This window comes from Centroberyx affinis, unplaced genomic scaffold, assembly GCF_046629955.1.
Source record: "Centroberyx affinis isolate AG114_WGS23_722 - 3 ecotype Tasmania unplaced genomic scaffold, CSIRO-AGI_Caff_v1 ptg002875l_1, whole genome shotgun sequence".
Taxonomy (NCBI): Eukaryota; Metazoa; Chordata; class Actinopteri; order Beryciformes; family Berycidae; genus Centroberyx; species Centroberyx affinis.
Genome location: NW_027281007.1, coordinates 33,379 through 51,095, shown reverse-complemented (window position 1 = coordinate 51,095; position 17,717 = coordinate 33,379). Strand labels below are relative to the sequence as shown.

General features: G+C 42.9%; 3 protein-coding genes across 4 annotated transcripts; 1 reads left to right on the top strand and 2 right to left on the bottom strand.

Annotated features, from left to right (window-relative positions):
* Positions 1-213: 213 nt before the first annotated feature.
* nudt15 (nudix (nucleoside diphosphate linked moiety X)-type motif 15) lies at positions 214-2,506 on the bottom strand. Its single transcript, XM_071536476.1, has 3 exons — positions 2,261-2,506; positions 763-959; positions 214-671 (listed from the first exon to the last, which is right to left on the bottom strand). Exons 1-3 carry the CDS (start codon positions 2,407-2,409, stop codon positions 550-552), a joined length of 468 nt encoding a protein of 155 aa, XP_071392577.1. The 5' UTR covers positions 2,410-2,506; the 3' UTR covers positions 214-549.
* A 1,100-nt stretch (positions 2,507-3,606) lies between these two features.
* Positions 3,607-8,781, bottom strand: LOC139658365 (uncharacterized). Of its 2 annotated transcripts, XM_071536479.1 has the most exons (9): positions 8,567-8,781; positions 8,142-8,313; positions 6,581-7,063; positions 6,301-6,360; positions 5,174-5,382; positions 4,934-5,093; positions 4,069-4,190; positions 3,850-3,886; positions 3,607-3,759 (listed from the first exon to the last, which is right to left on the bottom strand). In XM_071536479.1, exons 1-8 carry the CDS (start codon positions 8,573-8,575, stop codon positions 3,878-3,880), a joined length of 1,224 nt encoding a protein of 407 aa, XP_071392580.1. In that variant the 5' UTR covers positions 8,576-8,781; the 3' UTR covers positions 3,607-3,759; positions 3,850-3,877. The 2 variants fall into 2 exon arrangements, with proteins under 2 accessions (XP_071392580.1, XP_071392579.1); XM_071536478.1 differs by lacking the exon at positions 8,567-8,781 and having other exon boundaries at positions 8,142-8,373.
* Positions 8,782-8,883: 102 nt separating this feature from the next.
* Positions 8,884-17,699, top strand: trim25l (tripartite motif containing 25, like). Its single transcript, XM_071536468.1, has 16 exons — positions 8,884-9,937; positions 10,898-10,993; positions 11,281-11,514; positions 12,595-12,754; positions 12,845-12,883; positions 13,007-13,042; positions 13,180-13,224; positions 13,341-13,394; positions 13,491-13,538; positions 13,825-13,887; positions 14,472-14,666; positions 14,759-14,863; positions 14,970-15,005; positions 15,117-15,188; positions 15,948-16,013; positions 16,399-17,699. The coding sequence occupies exons 1-16, from the start codon at positions 9,299-9,301 to the stop codon at positions 16,971-16,973; spliced, it is 2,463 nt and encodes an 820-aa protein (XP_071392569.1). The 5' UTR covers positions 8,884-9,298; the 3' UTR covers positions 16,974-17,699.
* The last annotated feature ends 18 nt before the right edge of the window (positions 17,700-17,717 follow it).

The window sequence follows — 17,717 nt, the reverse complement described above, 5'->3', positions numbered from 1 at the left end:
AAAATGTATTGAAATTTCCAAATGCAAGCCCTGGTCAACAGCTGCACTAAACCTGCAGTATACAAATAATGAAATATATTAGTTTGTAATAAATAAAGCATGTTTCACTCACTTGAGACATTAAAGACGTTATGCCATGTTGTGTCCCATGATGAATTAATTCTTGAAATACTTTCCATTTTTATTTTCTTTTTTTTACATTCAGGAATCCTATTTGTTCACTCAAACGCAGCTGATGAAAACCCATCTAAATTGCATTTTATTTTTTGCAACATTTGAGGAGACATCTGGATGGAAACATCAGCTCTTGTAATTTGCTCTGAATGAATATGATATAAACGGGTGAAATACAGAATGCATAAATGGTCTACAATGTGTATCAACAGTTTGTAATATTGGCAAAAATTACAGTATGTACCATAACAGAATAACATGACCATTAATGTAAACATTAAAGGGATAGGTTTGGTTTTGAAGAGGTCTTTGTGGTTTATTTTGCGGGGAAGTCAGAAGAGTCTGTGTGGGTTTCCCAGTGTAACAGTGTGAGTTTCAGGCCTGTGTGTTGGTTAGTGTGTTGCTGAACGGCTGGAAGCCTTGTTGTCTCAGACAGGCCAGCGGCAGGAAGAGCTGCTCCTCAGGGGGAAACTGGTCCCACCGCGTCCACGTCCAGCCTGGGAGGGAAAGGGACGCACGTTCTCTTATTATTTTGTGTAACAGGGCACAGCGGTAAACACTAACTCCACTTTTTTTTGTCCCTCGTACCCTCGTTCTTCTCTGGCTCCAGGTTGGCCGGCTCCGCTGGGTGTTCCCTGTCCAGTTCCCCTTGCATGATAATGGTGACGTAGTGGTACTGCTCCTCCAGCCTGATGGAGTTCACCACAGAGGCAAAATGGACGTTCACCAAACGCACCCCAGCCTCCTCCATCACCTCCCTGTGAGCGCACTCCTCCCACGTCTCCCTTTCAACGATACGGAAATCAGGGTCACATCCACTGGCAGTCATCATGATTCACTTAAAGCCACTAAATGTCACCATTTCACTGTTAATGTATAATAAGTATTTGCCTTTTTGGATTTCCATATATGTTTTGATCTAGTGCTTGCAAAACTGACTTGACATTATTAGTACTCGCCACAGGCTGTAAATCTGTCGGATCAGTTTGTTTAGTATGTTTGTTTAGTTATAAACTGCTGTTTGTCAGGCTCTTTATCAAGAGCTCTATAGATAACATTACAGCGGGAGTGCTGAGGCCACTGTTTCCTATCATTGGTGTCACTTTAGTATGGCAAGAAAGTGGCACTTGCCATACCTTGGCCTAGGAAAGACCACGGTTGATCTGGCATTTTTTTTATCAGTTATAATAGAGAGCAATGATCAAAAAAATCCCCTGATTTATATGGAAGCTATATCTGAAAAAAACAAAAAACAGGGGAGCATTCGGGTCCAATGTTCTGTTATCACACTGACCAAATGCTAATATCTTTTCAGTCATTACTCCACTTTGTCCCCAGAAATTCATTCAGATAAGCAGGTTTGGGAGTTTTGGTTTGAACTGCCTGCCATAGATTAGGGTTAAGTGTATTGAATCACCACATTTCCTATGAGCTTGAGGTTGCTTGTTTGAAGTCTGCTTTAAAGCAAATTGTTTTGTAAATCTATCTAAGACGTACCATAAGCTAGCCTCAGTCTATCAGCATAACATTAGTACCATTAAGGCCATTGTCTCCATCTCAACTGAGAACTACTTTGAAATGTCTTTGACTGTGCCTTTAATGAAGAACCTCAGACTGACCACCTAGCCCTGATACGTTCCGTGCTCTCTAGAACACACACGCCAAACTCCATTCAAAAATGTGGCAATTAACACTGCCTTGCTTACTTGCAAGCAGACACGGTGGAACAATATAACTTAAGGACATTTCTCAATCTTAAATGTGCACTTTAGGTGATTCGGCATACAGATAATCCACCAAGAATATCTTATTTCGATAAAATTCCAATCTTTAGAGATGGTATCGCCTGTTATTGCCATGATTCTTCTTCTATCAAAATACATCGGTGGCGGAAACGAAGTTGAAATTTTGTTAAGTAAGACCTGCTTGGTGCATTACACGTATGTCGAATTGACGAGTGGCTGCTGAAGATTCAAAAACGGCCCAAAGTAATATACGGTAGGTAATAAATAAGGTAGGTAACTCTGCCGATAAGCATTGCCCGGTTTTTGAATGGAGTTTAGCGAGTACCGGGGTACCCACCTACCCAAACTCCAAGTGTCCACCGGGAAGCTGGTATGTTCCTTTACCCATTGCACTTCTCCGTTTTCCAAGTAGAACACAGTTTGGGTGGCATGAGTCTGTTACCAGCACCCCGACCCCCACCCCTGGGCGCTTCACCGCCTTCTCTGACATCTGGCCAAACTAGACAATGGGTTAAAAATACATTAAAAAGATGTAAACAGGCCCCACTGTGCTTTTCTTGTAGGACAGGCTGCTACACCAGAGAGTATCCACGCGAAGCGAGAGGTTTCACTCCTGCCTATTTCCGTTTTCGCTTAAATCCGGTAGGGAGACTAGACCCTACTCTTATTGTCTCACATTCGGTCTAGTAACTATTCATTTGATTAAGTCAAATAGCGTAGTATCTCCGTAAGATACAGATAGGTGCCTTTCTATCGTTAAAAAACAATTTTATTCAGCAGGTGGGTTTCCATCGGCTGGGCTAGGATGTGAACTATCTTGACAGTTTAGGCTCTTTGGCTACAACATAAGGTTGTGTTGTATACGTCACGTGGTCAACAGTTTTCATATAAATCCCTGTAAACCTCAACTTTTATTGAAGAAAATGTTTTAAGGAGGAAAACCTGATATAAATTAAATCTGAATGTTACTACATGAACAGAGGTGGACACTGCCACCTAGTGACAGATAATGCTTACTGTGTATTTCAGTCAACAATGTTAGTCGGGATAGTTCAACTATAATCATTGCTGGTATTAATATCAGGTAAATTATGTAATCACTTAGTTTAGACATGGTGGCTCTATATTAGATATTTTATTTATTTATTTCTGGGCCAACTGTACTGACCTTTAACCATGCAACTGAAGCCATGCCACAAGAGCTAGAAAAAAGTATCTATGCATGTGTGAATAATGTAATAGTAATTGCGATTCAATGCTGGTTAATGTAGAACAGTGCTTACTTGTTCCCATTTACGCTAATTGTGTACTTCCTTCTTCCTCGGCCTCGTCACATCTAAATCCTAATATGAAATGCAAAACCAGCCTGGAGAGAGAGCCTGCCAGCAGATGAAGCATCTGGTGAAGTGTATGGATTGCAGACTTCTACACATCACTGCATATTAATTTCCGACGATGAAAAATGGCTTCTTCACTGAATATAATCTCAGACCGTGACAGTGCAGCGGAGAAAAAAAAACATGAAAGCTGCAGTTCTTTAACCATTCATCCGCTCTGGCTGAAAATACCTTCCAATTAAAGCTGACAGTCTGCATTTTAATCTCATATTCATTGTGGCATTTTACATCCAAAGTAGCAAGAAAAAGTAGTGAAACAGTTACTGCTGAACCTGACTTCATCTGTTGGAACACAAGTTTTATTGAACTCAGTTACTTTAATTCAATCAACTCAGTCATGTAATTTAATGAAAGAAGAATGTGAAGAGAGAGAGAGATAGAAAAAGAATGAATGCATGTGCAAAAGAATGGTCCGAGGTCCTGTAGACACAAGTCTCTTCTCCCTGAGAAAAGAGCGATAGTTATTGACTGATTGTGTAAGAAACAGATACAACAGAGTGATTATAGCTTGTAAAGTTTGAATATTCACTTACCAGCATTTCTCTGGTTCCAGAAAGTAGATTATTGCTGCTACAGAAAAGACAGACAATGCTTCAGTTTTGTTATGATGATATGGAAACAGCAACTGTGATCTGAAACTGGAGCATTTTATTGCCATTTCAATACTAAATGTTCTGAGTTTTGCCTTCTCTACTGAAAAGAAGACAGCATGAGCTTTCAGGTAGAGTCCATGATGTAGCGGAACCACTCACCTCTCCTCCTCTTTCCTCTCCTCCCTCCTCCCTCTCTCCGGCCCGCTGCAGCCACCTCCTCACGGCAGACTCCACCGCTGTGTCTGCCGCTCTGGCACACACACTGTTCCTCCTCACCGACTCTGCAACGGACACAGAATATATATGTCACTTACTCTAAAAGATGGTAGATATTGTGATCTTACGCTATTATAATATGAATCATAATGAATGCTTACACTACCGTCACCAAAACTAATTCCTGTACATGTACTTGTCTTAGCAAGTGAATTCATTGTTATTCTTACATTGGAATTATAGGAAGAGACATCTGTAATTCAAAGTTTTCATAGATTTAAGATACACTCTTAACTGTTAACCAGTTTCTAGTCTATTCTGGCTTTAACCCTCCTGTTGTGTTCGTTTCATGTTAATTAATTCTGTGTTCCCGGTCCAAAATGACCGCCCCATTATAGCTGATTATAAATCCATAATAATACATATATTATCACCTAACGTTGTGTTAGATCTTTTTATCAACTTAAGTTCTTGAGAACATTACAAGTTTTGAACTTCTATTTGCTATTTATGGCCTGTAGGCCTCATTGACCTGAGCTCATACAACTCGTTTTTGAGTAAAAAAAAAAAAGCATAATGTATGGATTATTTTGACTATAACAAATACTCATTTGTTAGCACATATTGTGCTATTTATCACAGACTACTTTGTGTCAAAAGTTTAACAAGGACATTTGTTTTGAAACCATTTCAAATTTTGAAATACCTAAACCTTGTCTATAGCAACTGGGCTGCTTTATGTGCATTCCAACAAGTCTCATTGACATGCAATGGAGAGAAAGTAAACCTAATTACCCAAATCGCTCACCGTTTACAATTTCCTTCAGAGACGAAGAAGCAAATGACACCTTATTGTTTTCCCCTTTCCAGCTCATTCTCCTTGCAAATGGGTTGGACAGCATCCTCTCCAGTATTCTCTGGACCGTCTGATCGATGGGGACTCCCTCTGCGCTCCCGAAAAAACTCATCTGAAGCCAGAAACAGTAAGGGAACTGTAGAGGAATTTAAGAAACTAGGTGTAAGTTCTGACAGTACCGCATGTACTCACTAGCCTATTTTTCAAGTCGGGGTCTTCGCTGAGCTTCAGCTCCAAGGCGGCGAGCCCGTCCTCGTCGGCGATGGGGAACGAGTCCTCCGGGCCGGCCGGGGCGGGGTCAGGACCGCCGTCCGTGTTGGTGAGCTTCTGGAGCAGCAGCAGGATCTGGCTCTGCTGCTGCTGGAGGACTCTCAGCTGGGTCAGGATCTCCAGCTGCACCGCTGTCAAATGGTGAAACGAGACAGTCGGCACATGTTCCACATTGACTTTGGTCTTTTAAGAGGTACACTGCAAAAAAAATATGGATCTTAAAGGAATAGTTCACCCAAAAATGAAAATCCTGTCATCATCTCCTCCCCCTCATGCCAGTTGAAACACAGGTGAAGTTTGTCCATATAACACACAGGGAGGCTGCAGCACAACTCCATAGCAGCCTTCTCCAAAACAACTGAAGTCAGTGGGGACCAGTTCTTCAGAGTTCCAAAAAGACCTACAGTATATTTACACCATCATTTAGTGCAGTTGTGCTGGCAACCTCCCTGTGTGTTATATGGACTAACACATTTCACCTGTGTTTCATTTGGCATGAGGGTGAGTAGATGATGACAGAATTTTCATTTGTGGGTGAACTATTCCTTTAACAAGTCATTTAGTCTATTATTACTTCCTTTCTACTTAAAGGAAGTGGAAAAAATTCAAATGTAGTGACATAATTCCACTTCTTTCAAATGCTGTTTCACTTCTTTCAGGAAACAAGAGACTATCTTGCAATCAGGTGTCACTTGATTCAAGAAAACTCTTGAATCAAGGTGATTTGCATTGGAAACAAGTGAAATTATCTCGCCGTAATGGCTTTTTTTTGGTTTACTTTTTTAAAATATATAAGATTTTAAGACTCAACACTAGACTAAATGACTGGTTAAGATTAATGTTGTCGCATGGCAGCCAATCAAAGACAGACTTCTACTGCCTTGGTTACCAGGAGCCACTTCTTGGCAACATAGGATACTACTGTAGAAATTTCTGTTAGGTAAATAAAAACTTAAAAATACTTGATTATGAGTTCTAAAATGTCTCAAAATTACTACAAAAAAATCAGTTTTAAATGAATTTTTCCATGTAGTCTGAGCTTGGCTTACGTGTGGCACCTTGGGGACGCTCTGATCCTCCTGGAAATTCTGTTGGTAGGTTAATGGCACCTACAACAAAAAACACCATGACTCATGCTGATTCACAAATGAAAAAAAACAATATCGCAATGAGGACAAATAAATAAAACTATGAATAAGTCTTTGAAACAAAATGCAAATCTATAAAACTTCCTCTTTCATTCCTCTTCCTTGTCAGTGATAGTTTGTTCTTAAATGACCCAGCTTGTTGAATAAAGCTTAAATAAAACTAGTAGAAAAAGGCACTGACCTCTCAGGTGTGAACTGGAGGTAACGTGTGCAGTTCCGTCAGGATGTTTCACCTGGATGTGTTTGCTCAGGCTTTTCTTGTTCACTACCAAGTTGCATTGTGGGCACGCCACGCGATTTTTTGGCTCGGTTTTTGCTGGACAACACTTCGCTGGAGCATCACCTCCTGATGTCCAATTCACGTCCGGTTCATCGTTGGCTGCGGCTGATCCGAGGGCATCAGTGGTTAGGCCTGGAGGAGCGTTTGGCTGATCAGCTGATGATGGAGACAAAGGTGAAGTCACCTCTGCGGGGCCACCATCATCATCATCACCCTCCTCATCCTCAACACCAGTGGAGACAGAGGGATGCGGCGTGGGAGCAGCCTGGTGTTTTGTGTTCAGATGATGAATGAACTGATTACGATTCAAAAACAGCTTCTCGCAAAAACAGTGGAAATGAGCTTCTGGCCTGCATCCAAGGTTGCACTTGCAGATATTATAGCCTGTGGGTGGGGAAATGAAATGATGAGTTAATACATCACTATAGTTGTTGATACAGCCAATTAAATATGAGTGAAAACAGTGCAATGCAGTAAACAGGAGCTCAATGGGTAGAGCGAAAGACCAACTGCATATGAAAAGAAAGACATGTGAAAATAGTAGGCTATTCCTTTAATAACTGGAAGATGCTTGGTGATAAATACCATTAAAAGCACTTCAGTTGTCAGTTGGAATGTGTCTCACATACTTATTTCATACTTTCACAGTAAGACCTCAGCTGGCATTTTAATGTATCTGTTATCCAGGCGTTTCACTGCATTTTCTGGCATTTCTCAGAATGACTTACATTCACAGGCGAGACGAGATGCTCACATTTTTGCAGTAATTAACTAAGCATTATTGTATTATAGCCTATGTATCCTTCTTTTAGGTCGAATATTCTAGTCAGATGTTTAAGATTTAGTGCAACCTACTTCCTGTTTGTCAAATAGCCTTACTCCAAGGAATTGAGCTACAGAGGAAACTGAACCGCGCGCGCGCGCGCACACACATTGGTCATGGGTGCCGTTCTCGAGTGTAGAGTGAAGGAGGCCAAACTCCATTCAGAAATGTGTCAATTTAATCTTGCCTTGTTTTTATGCAAACGTACATACGTGGTAGACCATCACCGAATACCTTTCACGAATCGTTAGGGTGTTCTGGTATATTCGGCACATAGAAGATTCACCAAGCAGCACTCAATTTAAATAAAATCCCAACTTTTATAACTGCTTCGCACTGCTCGCTACTGCCATCCACTGTGTATTTTGACAGAGAAAGATAACAGGTGGACCAACACGTAACGTTAGAGGCGACAGTTTAGTGAAAAAAGTGGTGCTTGTTGTACTGGGAGTACGCCGAATTGAGAAGTGGTTCTCTTTAATGCGTAAAAGGTCTTAAGTCATGTTATTCAAGGTATACACGTACGCCGATGAACAAGGACACAATAAACTGCCCTATTTTTTAATGGACTTTGGTTCAACTCTCTCTCCATAGTAGAGAAAACGGCACGTGCCGACCCTAACACACGGCATACAGTACCTTGATGCTGAATGGCTCTTGAAATGTGACTGTTGAGATGTTTGTTGACTTTATATCTGTGTGTGGGTTTGTAGATGTCCGAGCTGCACAGCGGACAGTGGTATAACGAACAACACTGTGTGCATTTCTGTACCGGGGGCAGCCGGCTCCTCTCCCGTATGGTGATGTGATACTGAAAAACATTTAAACACAGTTGACCTCTCAACATGGGATAAATCGAATAGTTTTATCTGTAGTCAACCAAACGCCCTTAAAAATCCAACTCAAAGTTACTTTATTTTTGAAACTACAAAGATTTACTGAAGGGAGAATAACTATTTAAATCAGAGGGCATTTTTACTCACGGGCTAGTTTTAGCAACAAGCTAGTACCGATAGTCACACAAAAGAAAAGGCTCTGGTTTGCTAGTATAACAATTACATTACCTGTGACATTTAATGGGCAAATTTTCGCTCCTTGACTGAAAAGAGCAAGCCAGAAAGTAACAGCATGAAAATAAAGATTATGTAGGCTATGATATTCTAAGTCCTCTTATAAAACCATGTAACTCATCCGGCTGTGTGGCCGCTGAGCTCGGAAACCTGCTGCCCTCTAGCGGCTGGGAGGTCAAAGGGCAGTTTTAGTGAGAGGACATACAAACCCCAACCAAACCAGCATCCCCTTTTATTTGACCTTATTGCTATAGCTGTCACAGTCATCTGACCCTACTTAATATATTCTTTACTTGCAGAATCAACCTGAATCTTGAATCTTCATATTTGGGTCAGATATTGATTGGCTGCCCAGTAGCCTTCCAACTCAGTTTTGTGGCTCAGGCTGGGTTTGGCCAAATGATCATAATCGTCCCATTTCCACCTTCCACTCCTATGGCAGGTTTCCACCAACACCCGTTTTCCCCGCTAGACCTGCCTGGTGGCTCTGGCCCCGCCCAGCTCACCTCCACTGAATGAGTTGAACAGCTTTAAAAGTACTTCATTTTCCTCCTCTTGGTGCTGGCAAAAGGACTACCTCTCTATATCTCTCTCTCTCTTCTGCTGTTCTAAGTGTCCGTGAGTCTTTCTCTTTACATCACTTGCTATCCTGCAGCCATTCCTCTCTCTCTCTGCTCTGTCCACCTGCCTGTTTCTTCTCTCCATTGTGTCTGACACAGTGCCAGGATGAGTGCTAAACTCTGGACGGAGGAGCAGTTCAACTGCCCCGTGTGTCTGGACCTCCCCAACGACCCGGTCACCATCCCCTGCGGCCACAGCTACTGCATGGCCTGCATCAAGGACTACTGGAGCAAGGACGATCCCAAGGGCGTCTACAGCTGCCCCCAGTGCCGCCAGACCTTCTGCCCCAAGCCCTGCCTGTCCAGGAACACCATGCTGGCCGAGGCCGTGGAGCAGCTCCGCAAAGGCGCCCTGATGTCGGACGTGCGCGAGTCCATGAGGAGCGCCCGCCGTGCCCCCGCCGCGTCCTCCTCCAAATCCAAAGGGGCCCGGAAGCTGTCTTCCTCGGCCGTGCCGTGCGACATGTGCCACGGCGAGCAGCGGGCGGCGGTCAAGAGCTGCCTGGTGTGCATGAGCTCGTACTGCGAGGCCCACCTGAAGCCCCACCAGACCCAGAAGGCCCTGAAGCAGCACGAGCTGATAGGGCCCACGGGCCGGCTGGCCGAGAAGATCTGCACCCAGCACAAGTACCTGCAGGAGTTCTACTGCCGCCAGTGCAAGGTGTTCGTCTGCTGGCTCTGCACCAGCAACCAGCACAAGGGCCACGAGAGCGTCTCCACCAAGGCCGAGCGCATGGAGAGACAGGTAGGCAGGGCCGGACGCTGCACAGGGCTGAGAGGGGGCCCCCAAAGATTTGGGGGGGGTCCATGAGAGGCCCTCAATGATCATGTAATTACCAGGGTGCTCTTGGAGTTCTAACCCAATATGCAATGTAAGCGTTAGCAAAAGTCGTTTTTAATAGATGGTGTAGAAGTGTTTTATATTGTAGTAATGCAATGTAAGACAATGTCGAAATGTTTCACGCTATGGTAATATGCGTATAATGCTATATATGGATGGGTTAGGTCAAAGTGTGGCTCTCTGTATGGGGAGGCAGCCACAGTGCAGTGGTAGTTCAGGAGATAAGTATACTGTGCATCTATATAGCAAGACAGTTTTATATGTAATCATTGAATGTCAGTTGTCACAATTACATTTGGACTAGTCAAAATTACATTTTCAGTCGTCAAAATGTAATTATGGCTAGTTAGAAGTGCATTTTACATACATACAAGTTACATTTCACTCGTTTTAATTGATTTTTGTAGATGTAATTCAATAACAGATGCATTTTCTTTGCCACCAGTGAACATAACAATATGGATATGTTGATCTGAAGTTAAACGTGAACAATAGATGTCTATATGATGAAACGAGTGGAATGACTAAAGGTTAAAAACAGCTTGCCATAGAGAGTGGGCCCTCCTGCCGGCTCTCCATTGTCCTCAGTGATGGGTTTCTGTTTAAGGTGGCGTCCTCTCTCTCTCAGGTGCTAACTGCTGCTCCTTTTGTGTCTAACATGCAGCCTGGGTGAGGACATTCCTAACTACATTCCTGTCTATTCATAACGCACCACCCTCTCCTACTGCTTTCTGTCTATCTGACAAGCTTTTCATCCCTGTCCAACCGTTTCCTCATGCTTGTGTTTGTTGTACAGGCAGTTGTACAGTTCTGGTCATATCTGACCGTTTTGGCCATTGTCTAACTCTCTGTATCCTCGTTCAGAAAGTGCTGTCGGAGATGCAGGCAGAGAATCACCAGAGGCTGAAAGGCAGAGAGCACGAGCTGAAACAGATGAAGAAGATGATGGAGGCGATGAAGGTGGGTCAGCAGCTGGCCTCGGTCTTCAGGGATGGAAGGCCTTAGAGCACAAGCAGCCACCTCAATACTCTCTTAATTAAAGTGATACCTACATTTTATTTTGATTATTTTTCTTCAAAAGTCAAAAATTGGAGGGGAAAAGTTACTAGACTTTTCAATTGGTAGTCTCTATCTCACATCAGTGGTACTGTTACTACTTCTCAGAATTAACAACCACGTTTTCCCATAAACCCCTATGACACGAACACCCATGGGACCCCCTCCATCCTGTCCCCGCACGTACACAGCATTCTGCGGACCGGGTGCACGGCGACACGGAGCAGGTGCTGGAGGAGCTGCAGCGCTCGGTGGGGCGTCTGCAGGAGCTGCTGGAGGAGGTGCTGGAGGAGGCGGGCCGGGAGAAGATGGCCCAGGCCCAGGAGCTCACCGACAGCCTGGAGGCCGAGATCAAGGAGCTGAGGAGGAGGGACACCGAGATGAAGGAGCTGGTCCGCTGCGAGGACCACATCCACTACCTGCAGGTGGGGTGCGGTGGGGGGGTGGGGGAATAGTAAATTAAAGGAAAAAAAAAAAAACCCAAAAAAACAAAGAACAATGTATACCTTCCAGGGGTTAAATTACTTTATACTGCGCAAATACAAAGTGTAATTTTTGGGGCATTCATGCTTTTCATACATTTTCGAGATTTGGAGAATGTTTCTAATTCGTTTTTAAAGGCTGTTAAACAGGGTTGTGTTTTGCAATATTTACATTTGTGTATAAAATATTTTGCCAAAATAATTAAATGATTCATTAAAAATTCTATATTTTTTTTAATCTTCTATAAACATTCCAAATTTGACATTTTCTAGTAGAAATGGTGGTAGAACCGCAACGCTAGATTTAATCCATAAATTCAAATTAGACCAAAAATTATGAGTTTAATATTACAGTGAAAAAATAAATGATCTGTTGTCTCAACCTCTGTATTACAAAATTGACGAGAATTACAGTCTATATTAAATTTGAATCTTAGAAATTCACTAGAGGGGTAAATTTCATTAATTATCTTGAAGTATACCTCTTTAGCCTTGGGGGGGATAGGGAATGAAATATATATTTTATAGCTGATGAAATATATCTATGTAATGAAATATATCTTTTATAGCTGATGAAATATATCTATGTAATGAAATATATCTTTTATAGCTTCTTGAAATATATCTTTTATAGCTTCTACTAAATAGGTTAGATAGTGTGCATATTGGACATATTGATGGTTAGTTGAACTACTATTTGCTAACTAAGAAGCTGACATTATATAAATTCAAATGATCCACTCCCATTGAAAAACAGAAGAGATATTAACCATTCTATCGGTCAAATTGTACATTTAGAAATGAAATCAGCTGTTCACAGCCATTGTGGCACAAGAGCTGAGTCAGATAGAAGTCCGATAAGACAGGTCATGAAATTACCAAAAATCTGTTGGTCATACAGAAGTGTCCCACCACCATATGGCACTTGATTTACCTGATTCACAAAAAAAATACTTGAATAGGCCTACTATAGACGGCTCATCTCCTGTAAGAGTAAAAGTAAATGCCATGTTTTCCTTCCAGACATGCGAGTCCATGTGCAGCCCCCTGGAGACGGGGGAGCTGCCCAGTGTGGTGGCCAATACGGAGGCTTCCTTTGAGCCGGTACGGGACGCCGTCCTGGACCTCAGGGAGCGAGTGGAGGACCTGTGCAACGAGGAGCTGAGCAAGGTCACCAAACAAGGTCCGTCACCAGAACACGAACATGTCTAGTCTCGTCTCATCCTGTCTTGTCTTGTTATGTAATTTCATCTCCTTTTCGATTCTTTTTCAGTCAATGACACAACACTGTTCACGTTGGGCAACAGCAGCAGTGAGTTCCAATCATCATTCTTCTTATTAACATGGATATTATAAAAGTCGTTCATCCACTTTCTTCTATTGTCACCTGCAAGTTTGATTTTCTTAACAATGTCATTCTTTTATCTCATGTCAGACAAGAATGAAGAACAGAAAGGAGGGATTTTTAAATGTGAGTTTCTTATTTTCTCTATCAGCACACACTGTTTTCAGGCGATTTGATTTTGATCTCATTACTCAAAACTCATCAAACAACAGAAAAAATACCAGGAAAGTAAAAGAATTTGTTCCACTTCCTCTTTCCCGTAGTGTTTTCTGGTCTGGGTGCTCGCAACGCAGCCAGCCGCCCTCAGGGTATGTACAGTGTTTTCTTGTCTACAGCTTATCATTTCTCTGTCAGTCAACAAATATGTGGAACATGTCAAAAACATCAAAACATCAACATCAAAAATGTCTTTCATGTGTCACAGCTCCGACTCCGAGTGTCTCAGTCGGGGTCCGGGGCCCAGAAAGACGAGGAATAGGTACTGTACTTTAACAACAAATTAAATCATTTATTATACTGAGCTAAAGCAATTTAGTACACTTAATAAACATTCAATTTACCATTTGTTATTCAGGTGTTGGCCTCAGAACTCAAGATGTGAGGAGTAGAGACACACCACGAGGTGAGACTGTGTGTGTGTGTGTGTGTGTGTGTGTGTGTGTGTGTGTGTCACGGTTGGGGTCAATTGACACAATTCAATTGATTAAATTCAAAATCCATTACAGCCTGTCATGCTCAATCATGTCTCTATAGATTGGACATAAGAACCTTGTTATGGCAAAATATTTCCAGTTGTCAATTTGAATTGAAGGTAAATTAACCCCGACCCGGGTGTGTGTGTCACTACTATGAAATGTGTGTGTGTGTGTGTGCGTGTTTTAAACCTGCGCTCTTCTTCCTCATTGCAGACCGGGGAAACACGAGTTCACCCAGAGACCGGGACAGACGGAGGGGAGAGGAAAGAGAGTCAGGTGAAAGACAAACAGATGGGTTCTTTCTGTCTTTTCCTGGCATGGCAGGTTGCACTGGTTCAGATTTCTCAAAAGCCACACTTCCTGATCATCATGTGACACATCTATCCTACCTGTTAAAATGTGGTCTCTAGTCTTGTCTTGACTTGATATCAACTTATTACTTCCTCATCCTGTCTTATATCTTCATAAATTGGGATAATTCAGCTGCCTCGCCTGTGCACTTACATGTGAATGATCAGGAAAACTGAACAGCATTGATGTCTGATGTTCTTGCTTGATAAAAATCTAAGTAATGACCATAGTTGCATCCTGAGAAAGTAAGCTTTTCTGCCATTTTGCATCTAAGTTAGCTCAATGTGAGAGGATTAGATACTTATAATGAAAAAATAAATCAGAGGTTGGAATGGTGGAATATGTTATTTTGGATAATTCCACTTCAATCTGATATTTAGAGGGGGTGATAACAAAAGTACCGACTGATTTTGTAATCAGTAACTGTAACATTATGACTGAAATTGAAATACTAATTTGATACACTGTTACTCACTGAGTCTCTTTGTCCTTCCATGTCTTCCTGACAGTGAGGGAGACCAACTCCAGACCCAGCCCCACTCCCAGTCGGAGGGAGTCCCAGTCTCTCTGGAACAGGCCCAACCAGAGCCAGGCCGTCCCTGCTGCTGCTCCAGCTCCGGCTCCGGCCCCGGCCCCCGTCCCAGCTCCGGTCCCAGCTCCAACCCCGGCCCCAGCTCCTGCTCCTGCTCCAGCATCGACTGGAGGTACGATATCCAGTCCGAGGTCCAGTCCACAAAAACCTAAATAATCTTGCGAGAATATAATATGATGCCGTTGTTTTCCATCCTTCTCTCAGCTTTCAGCCGGATGGCGTCCATCAGCAGCCTCTTCCGCTCCCATCGGCGCGGCGCCACCCCGGCCACCCCAGCCACCAACACCCCGTCTGGAGGAGGAAACCCATGTAAGACCCTGTATACTGTATATCCATCTAATCCTACCTTGATTCAATTGGATACATATGCATTTCTATCTCTGTTTAACTGTGGGTCACTGTGTCCTCTCAACAGGGGGGATGGCTGCTCTGGCTGAAACACCAACAGTGGGTAAGAAGCCAGTCTTTAGAAGGATTCATTTCCATGACTGCATCCATTCACAGTATTTGAATGTGGATTGCTGTGTTATACTGATGTGTCTGACACTGTTTTCTCTCACAGTTAACCCCAGTCTCTTCTTGGATTCGCCCACACCTGACTCCATGTTGAATCACACACCAGTTTTCCCCGCATGTGAGTTGATCTACCTTTATTTTTACCTTTATGTTTTATCCTCCATTATCAGAGGTGGAAAGTAACTAAGTACATTTACTCGAATACTGTACTTTAAAGTACAATTTTGAGGTACTTGTACTTTACTTGAGTATTGCCATTTTATGATACTTTATACTTCTACTCCACTACATTTCAGAGGGAAATGTTGTACTTTTTACTCCTCTACCTTTATTTGATAATTAAGTTACTAGTTACTTTGCAGATTCAGATTATTAATACAAAATATAATCAACTAATTAATTGTGATGTATTATTATAGATTACTGTAAGCTACCCAGTAGTATATAAAGTAGTGGAAATCAGCCCCACCTTTTCCAGCTGCAACATTAAAGTGATGCTTACACATTAATGCAATTATAATTCAATAATATACTATATACTGTATTATACTGAAATGGGCCATTCTGCATAATGAGTACTTTTACTTTTGTTGCTTTAAGTACATTTTGATGCTAATACTTTTGTACTTTTACTTAAGTAACATTTTGAATGCAGAACACTGTCCATTATTCATATATTAAAATCACCCATGTCTTAAATTTGACTTGAGTTTTGGTTAAAGGAAAAATATAAAAAATATCAATATATATGCAATTTAGAGGAGAAAATGAAGAAAACAGACGTATGCATTTACAGCATATATACAGGATGTTCAAAATGTGTTGTGTTAATACTGCTTGCTAATCAATGACCTGACTGACTGATGTGCTTTCCCAGTGAGGGAGATCAACCTTGACAGCATCCAGGCTCCAGAGCCAAGGAGCAGAGAGGAGTTCCTCCAGCGTGAGTCTGCCAAACATAATTATAATTACATTACATTCTCAATGTTAAACTACACAATTACATTTTAAACATTAAGCTTACAATGAGTGAAAATGAAAATGTTGGATTATTACTTTAAAGTGATGGTGTCCCTTTAATCACATGTACATTTTGGCACTCATATCTCTGTGTTGCTTCATTAACAGTAAGCAACTAATATTCTTAAAGAGTAACTAAACATCAAACCCAAATCTGTGTAAAGCCTGACATCTAATGGTAAAAAGCATGCTACTGAATTTGCCATCTGTTATTGGCTGAACTTTGGTACCAGGTCACCACCTCTTATACTAAATTCTGGTTTGTACCTTTGTCCCTCATCCCTCTCCCTCCCTCCCTGCCCTCCTAGACGCGGTCACCCTGACCCTCGACCCCAACACGGCCCACCGGCGGCTGGCGCTCTCCGAGGGCGACACCAAAGCCACCCTGCAGGGGGCGGCGCTGCCCTGCCCCGACGCCCCGCAGCGCTTCGACGGCTGGACCCAGGTGCTGTGCCGGAGTCCGCTCGGCGCCCAGCGCTGCTACTGGGAGGTGGAGTGGCGGGGCCGGGGCTCCTCCATGGGCGTGGCCTACGGGGCGCTGAACCGGAAGGGGGCGGACGCCAGGGCGGGCCTCGGCTACAACGCCCAGTCCTGGAGCCTGGAGCTGTCGGACACCTGCTGCTCCGCCATGCACGACAACGAGAAGCGGGACATCCCCGTCACCTACTCGCCGCGCCTGGGGGTCTTCCTGGACCTGCAGGCGGGCACGCTGGCCTTCTACAGCGTGGCGGAGAGCATGACGCACCTGCACACCTTCCGCGCCAACTTCACCCAGCCGCTGTACGCCGCCTTCGGGGTGGGCAGCGGGGTCGGGGTGGGCCTGGACTTCGCCCTGGGACAGTTCAGCTCGAGCTCCGACAGCGTCAAGATCTGTCCCATGTGAGGACGAGGCCGGTTAGGCGTTCGGTGGATAACGGTGCGTTCAGGTCGCGTGGGAATTACCGACTTTATGGTTAAAAGTTCGCGCTGTTCGAACTCGTTTGGAGCCACAGTTTCATGAAGTTTTCTGTAGACTTTGGTCGCTCCTGATCAGCTTTTTCCACCCGTAATACACATGCACTTAGTGATGATGCATTCGAGTTCATGTTTTACAGTAAAACCGAGCATTGCAATGTCAACCACAAATGAAAAATCCAGCAAGTACCTGTGTCCTACCATGGGGTTTTAAGAGTTGTGATTACAAAATGACTTGTGACGTGATGAAAACTGTTCATTTTGTTCGTTTTACTTGAAATGAATATATCACTCCCTACACTTGACTACAGCTACTTCCTTATTGGTGACATCAATATTCAGGAAGTGTGAGAAATCACGGTCCATCACCAAACCAACAAGTTCCCAATCACTATTTATCATCTGAAAGCTGAGGTAAACCGCATTTTCATGATATGAAAGCTGACATTAATGGTATTTTTATGTAGGATTCTCATATCTACTATTTTTCCCACGTGAATTGAATGCAGCATAAGGATCCATCCATCCATTTGAGTCTGTCAGTTCTTCCCCAAATCTAAGTTACTCCAAGTCATGAAATGAAAATTCACAATTTAGACTTAGACTTTATGCTCAAGTTCATCCGTCAAGTATAAAGGAGTTCTAATAAACCAGTGAGTCAAGTCTCTTTGTT

What these genes read in the sequence shown, in the direction of transcription:
- nudt15 (XM_071536476.1), bottom strand. Translation starts at nt 2,409, where the DNA reads ATGTCAGAGAAGGCGGTGAAGCGCCCAGGGGTGGGGGTCGGGGTGCTG. An exon ending in GGTGGACACTTGGAGTTTGG is followed by an intron (nt 960 to 2,260) that starts GTAGGTGGGTAC and finishes TATCGTTGAAAG; the next exon opens with GGAGACGTGGGAGGAGTGCG. An exon ending in GGAGCCAGAGAAGAACGAGG is followed by an intron (nt 672 to 762) that starts GTACGAGGGACA and finishes TTTCCCTCCCAG; the next exon opens with GCTGGACGTGGACGCGGTGG.
- LOC139658365 (XM_071536478.1), bottom strand. Translation starts at nt 8,349, where the DNA reads ATGTTGAGAGGTCAACTGTGTTTAAATGTTTTTCAGTATCACATCACC. An exon ending in CTCCAGTTCACACCTGAGAG is followed by an intron (nt 6,361 to 6,580) that starts GTCAGTGCCTTT and finishes TTTTTGTTGTAG; the next exon opens with GTGCCATTAACCTACCAACA. An exon ending in CCGACTTGAAAAATAGGCTA is followed by an intron (nt 5,094 to 5,173) that starts GTGAGTACATGC and finishes TTCTGGCTTCAG; the next exon opens with ATGAGTTTTTTCGGGAGCGC.
- trim25l (XM_071536468.1), top strand. Translation starts at nt 9,299, where the DNA reads ATGAGTGCTAAACTCTGGACGGAGGAGCAGTTCAACTGCCCCGTGTGT. An exon ending in ACCACATCCACTACCTGCAG is followed by an intron (nt 11,515 to 12,594) that starts GTGGGGTGCGGT and finishes TTTTCCTTCCAG; the next exon opens with ACATGCGAGTCCATGTGCAG. An exon ending in GAGCAAGGTCACCAAACAAG is followed by an intron (nt 12,755 to 12,844) that starts GTCCGTCACCAG and finishes ATTCTTTTTCAG; the next exon opens with TCAATGACACAACACTGTTC.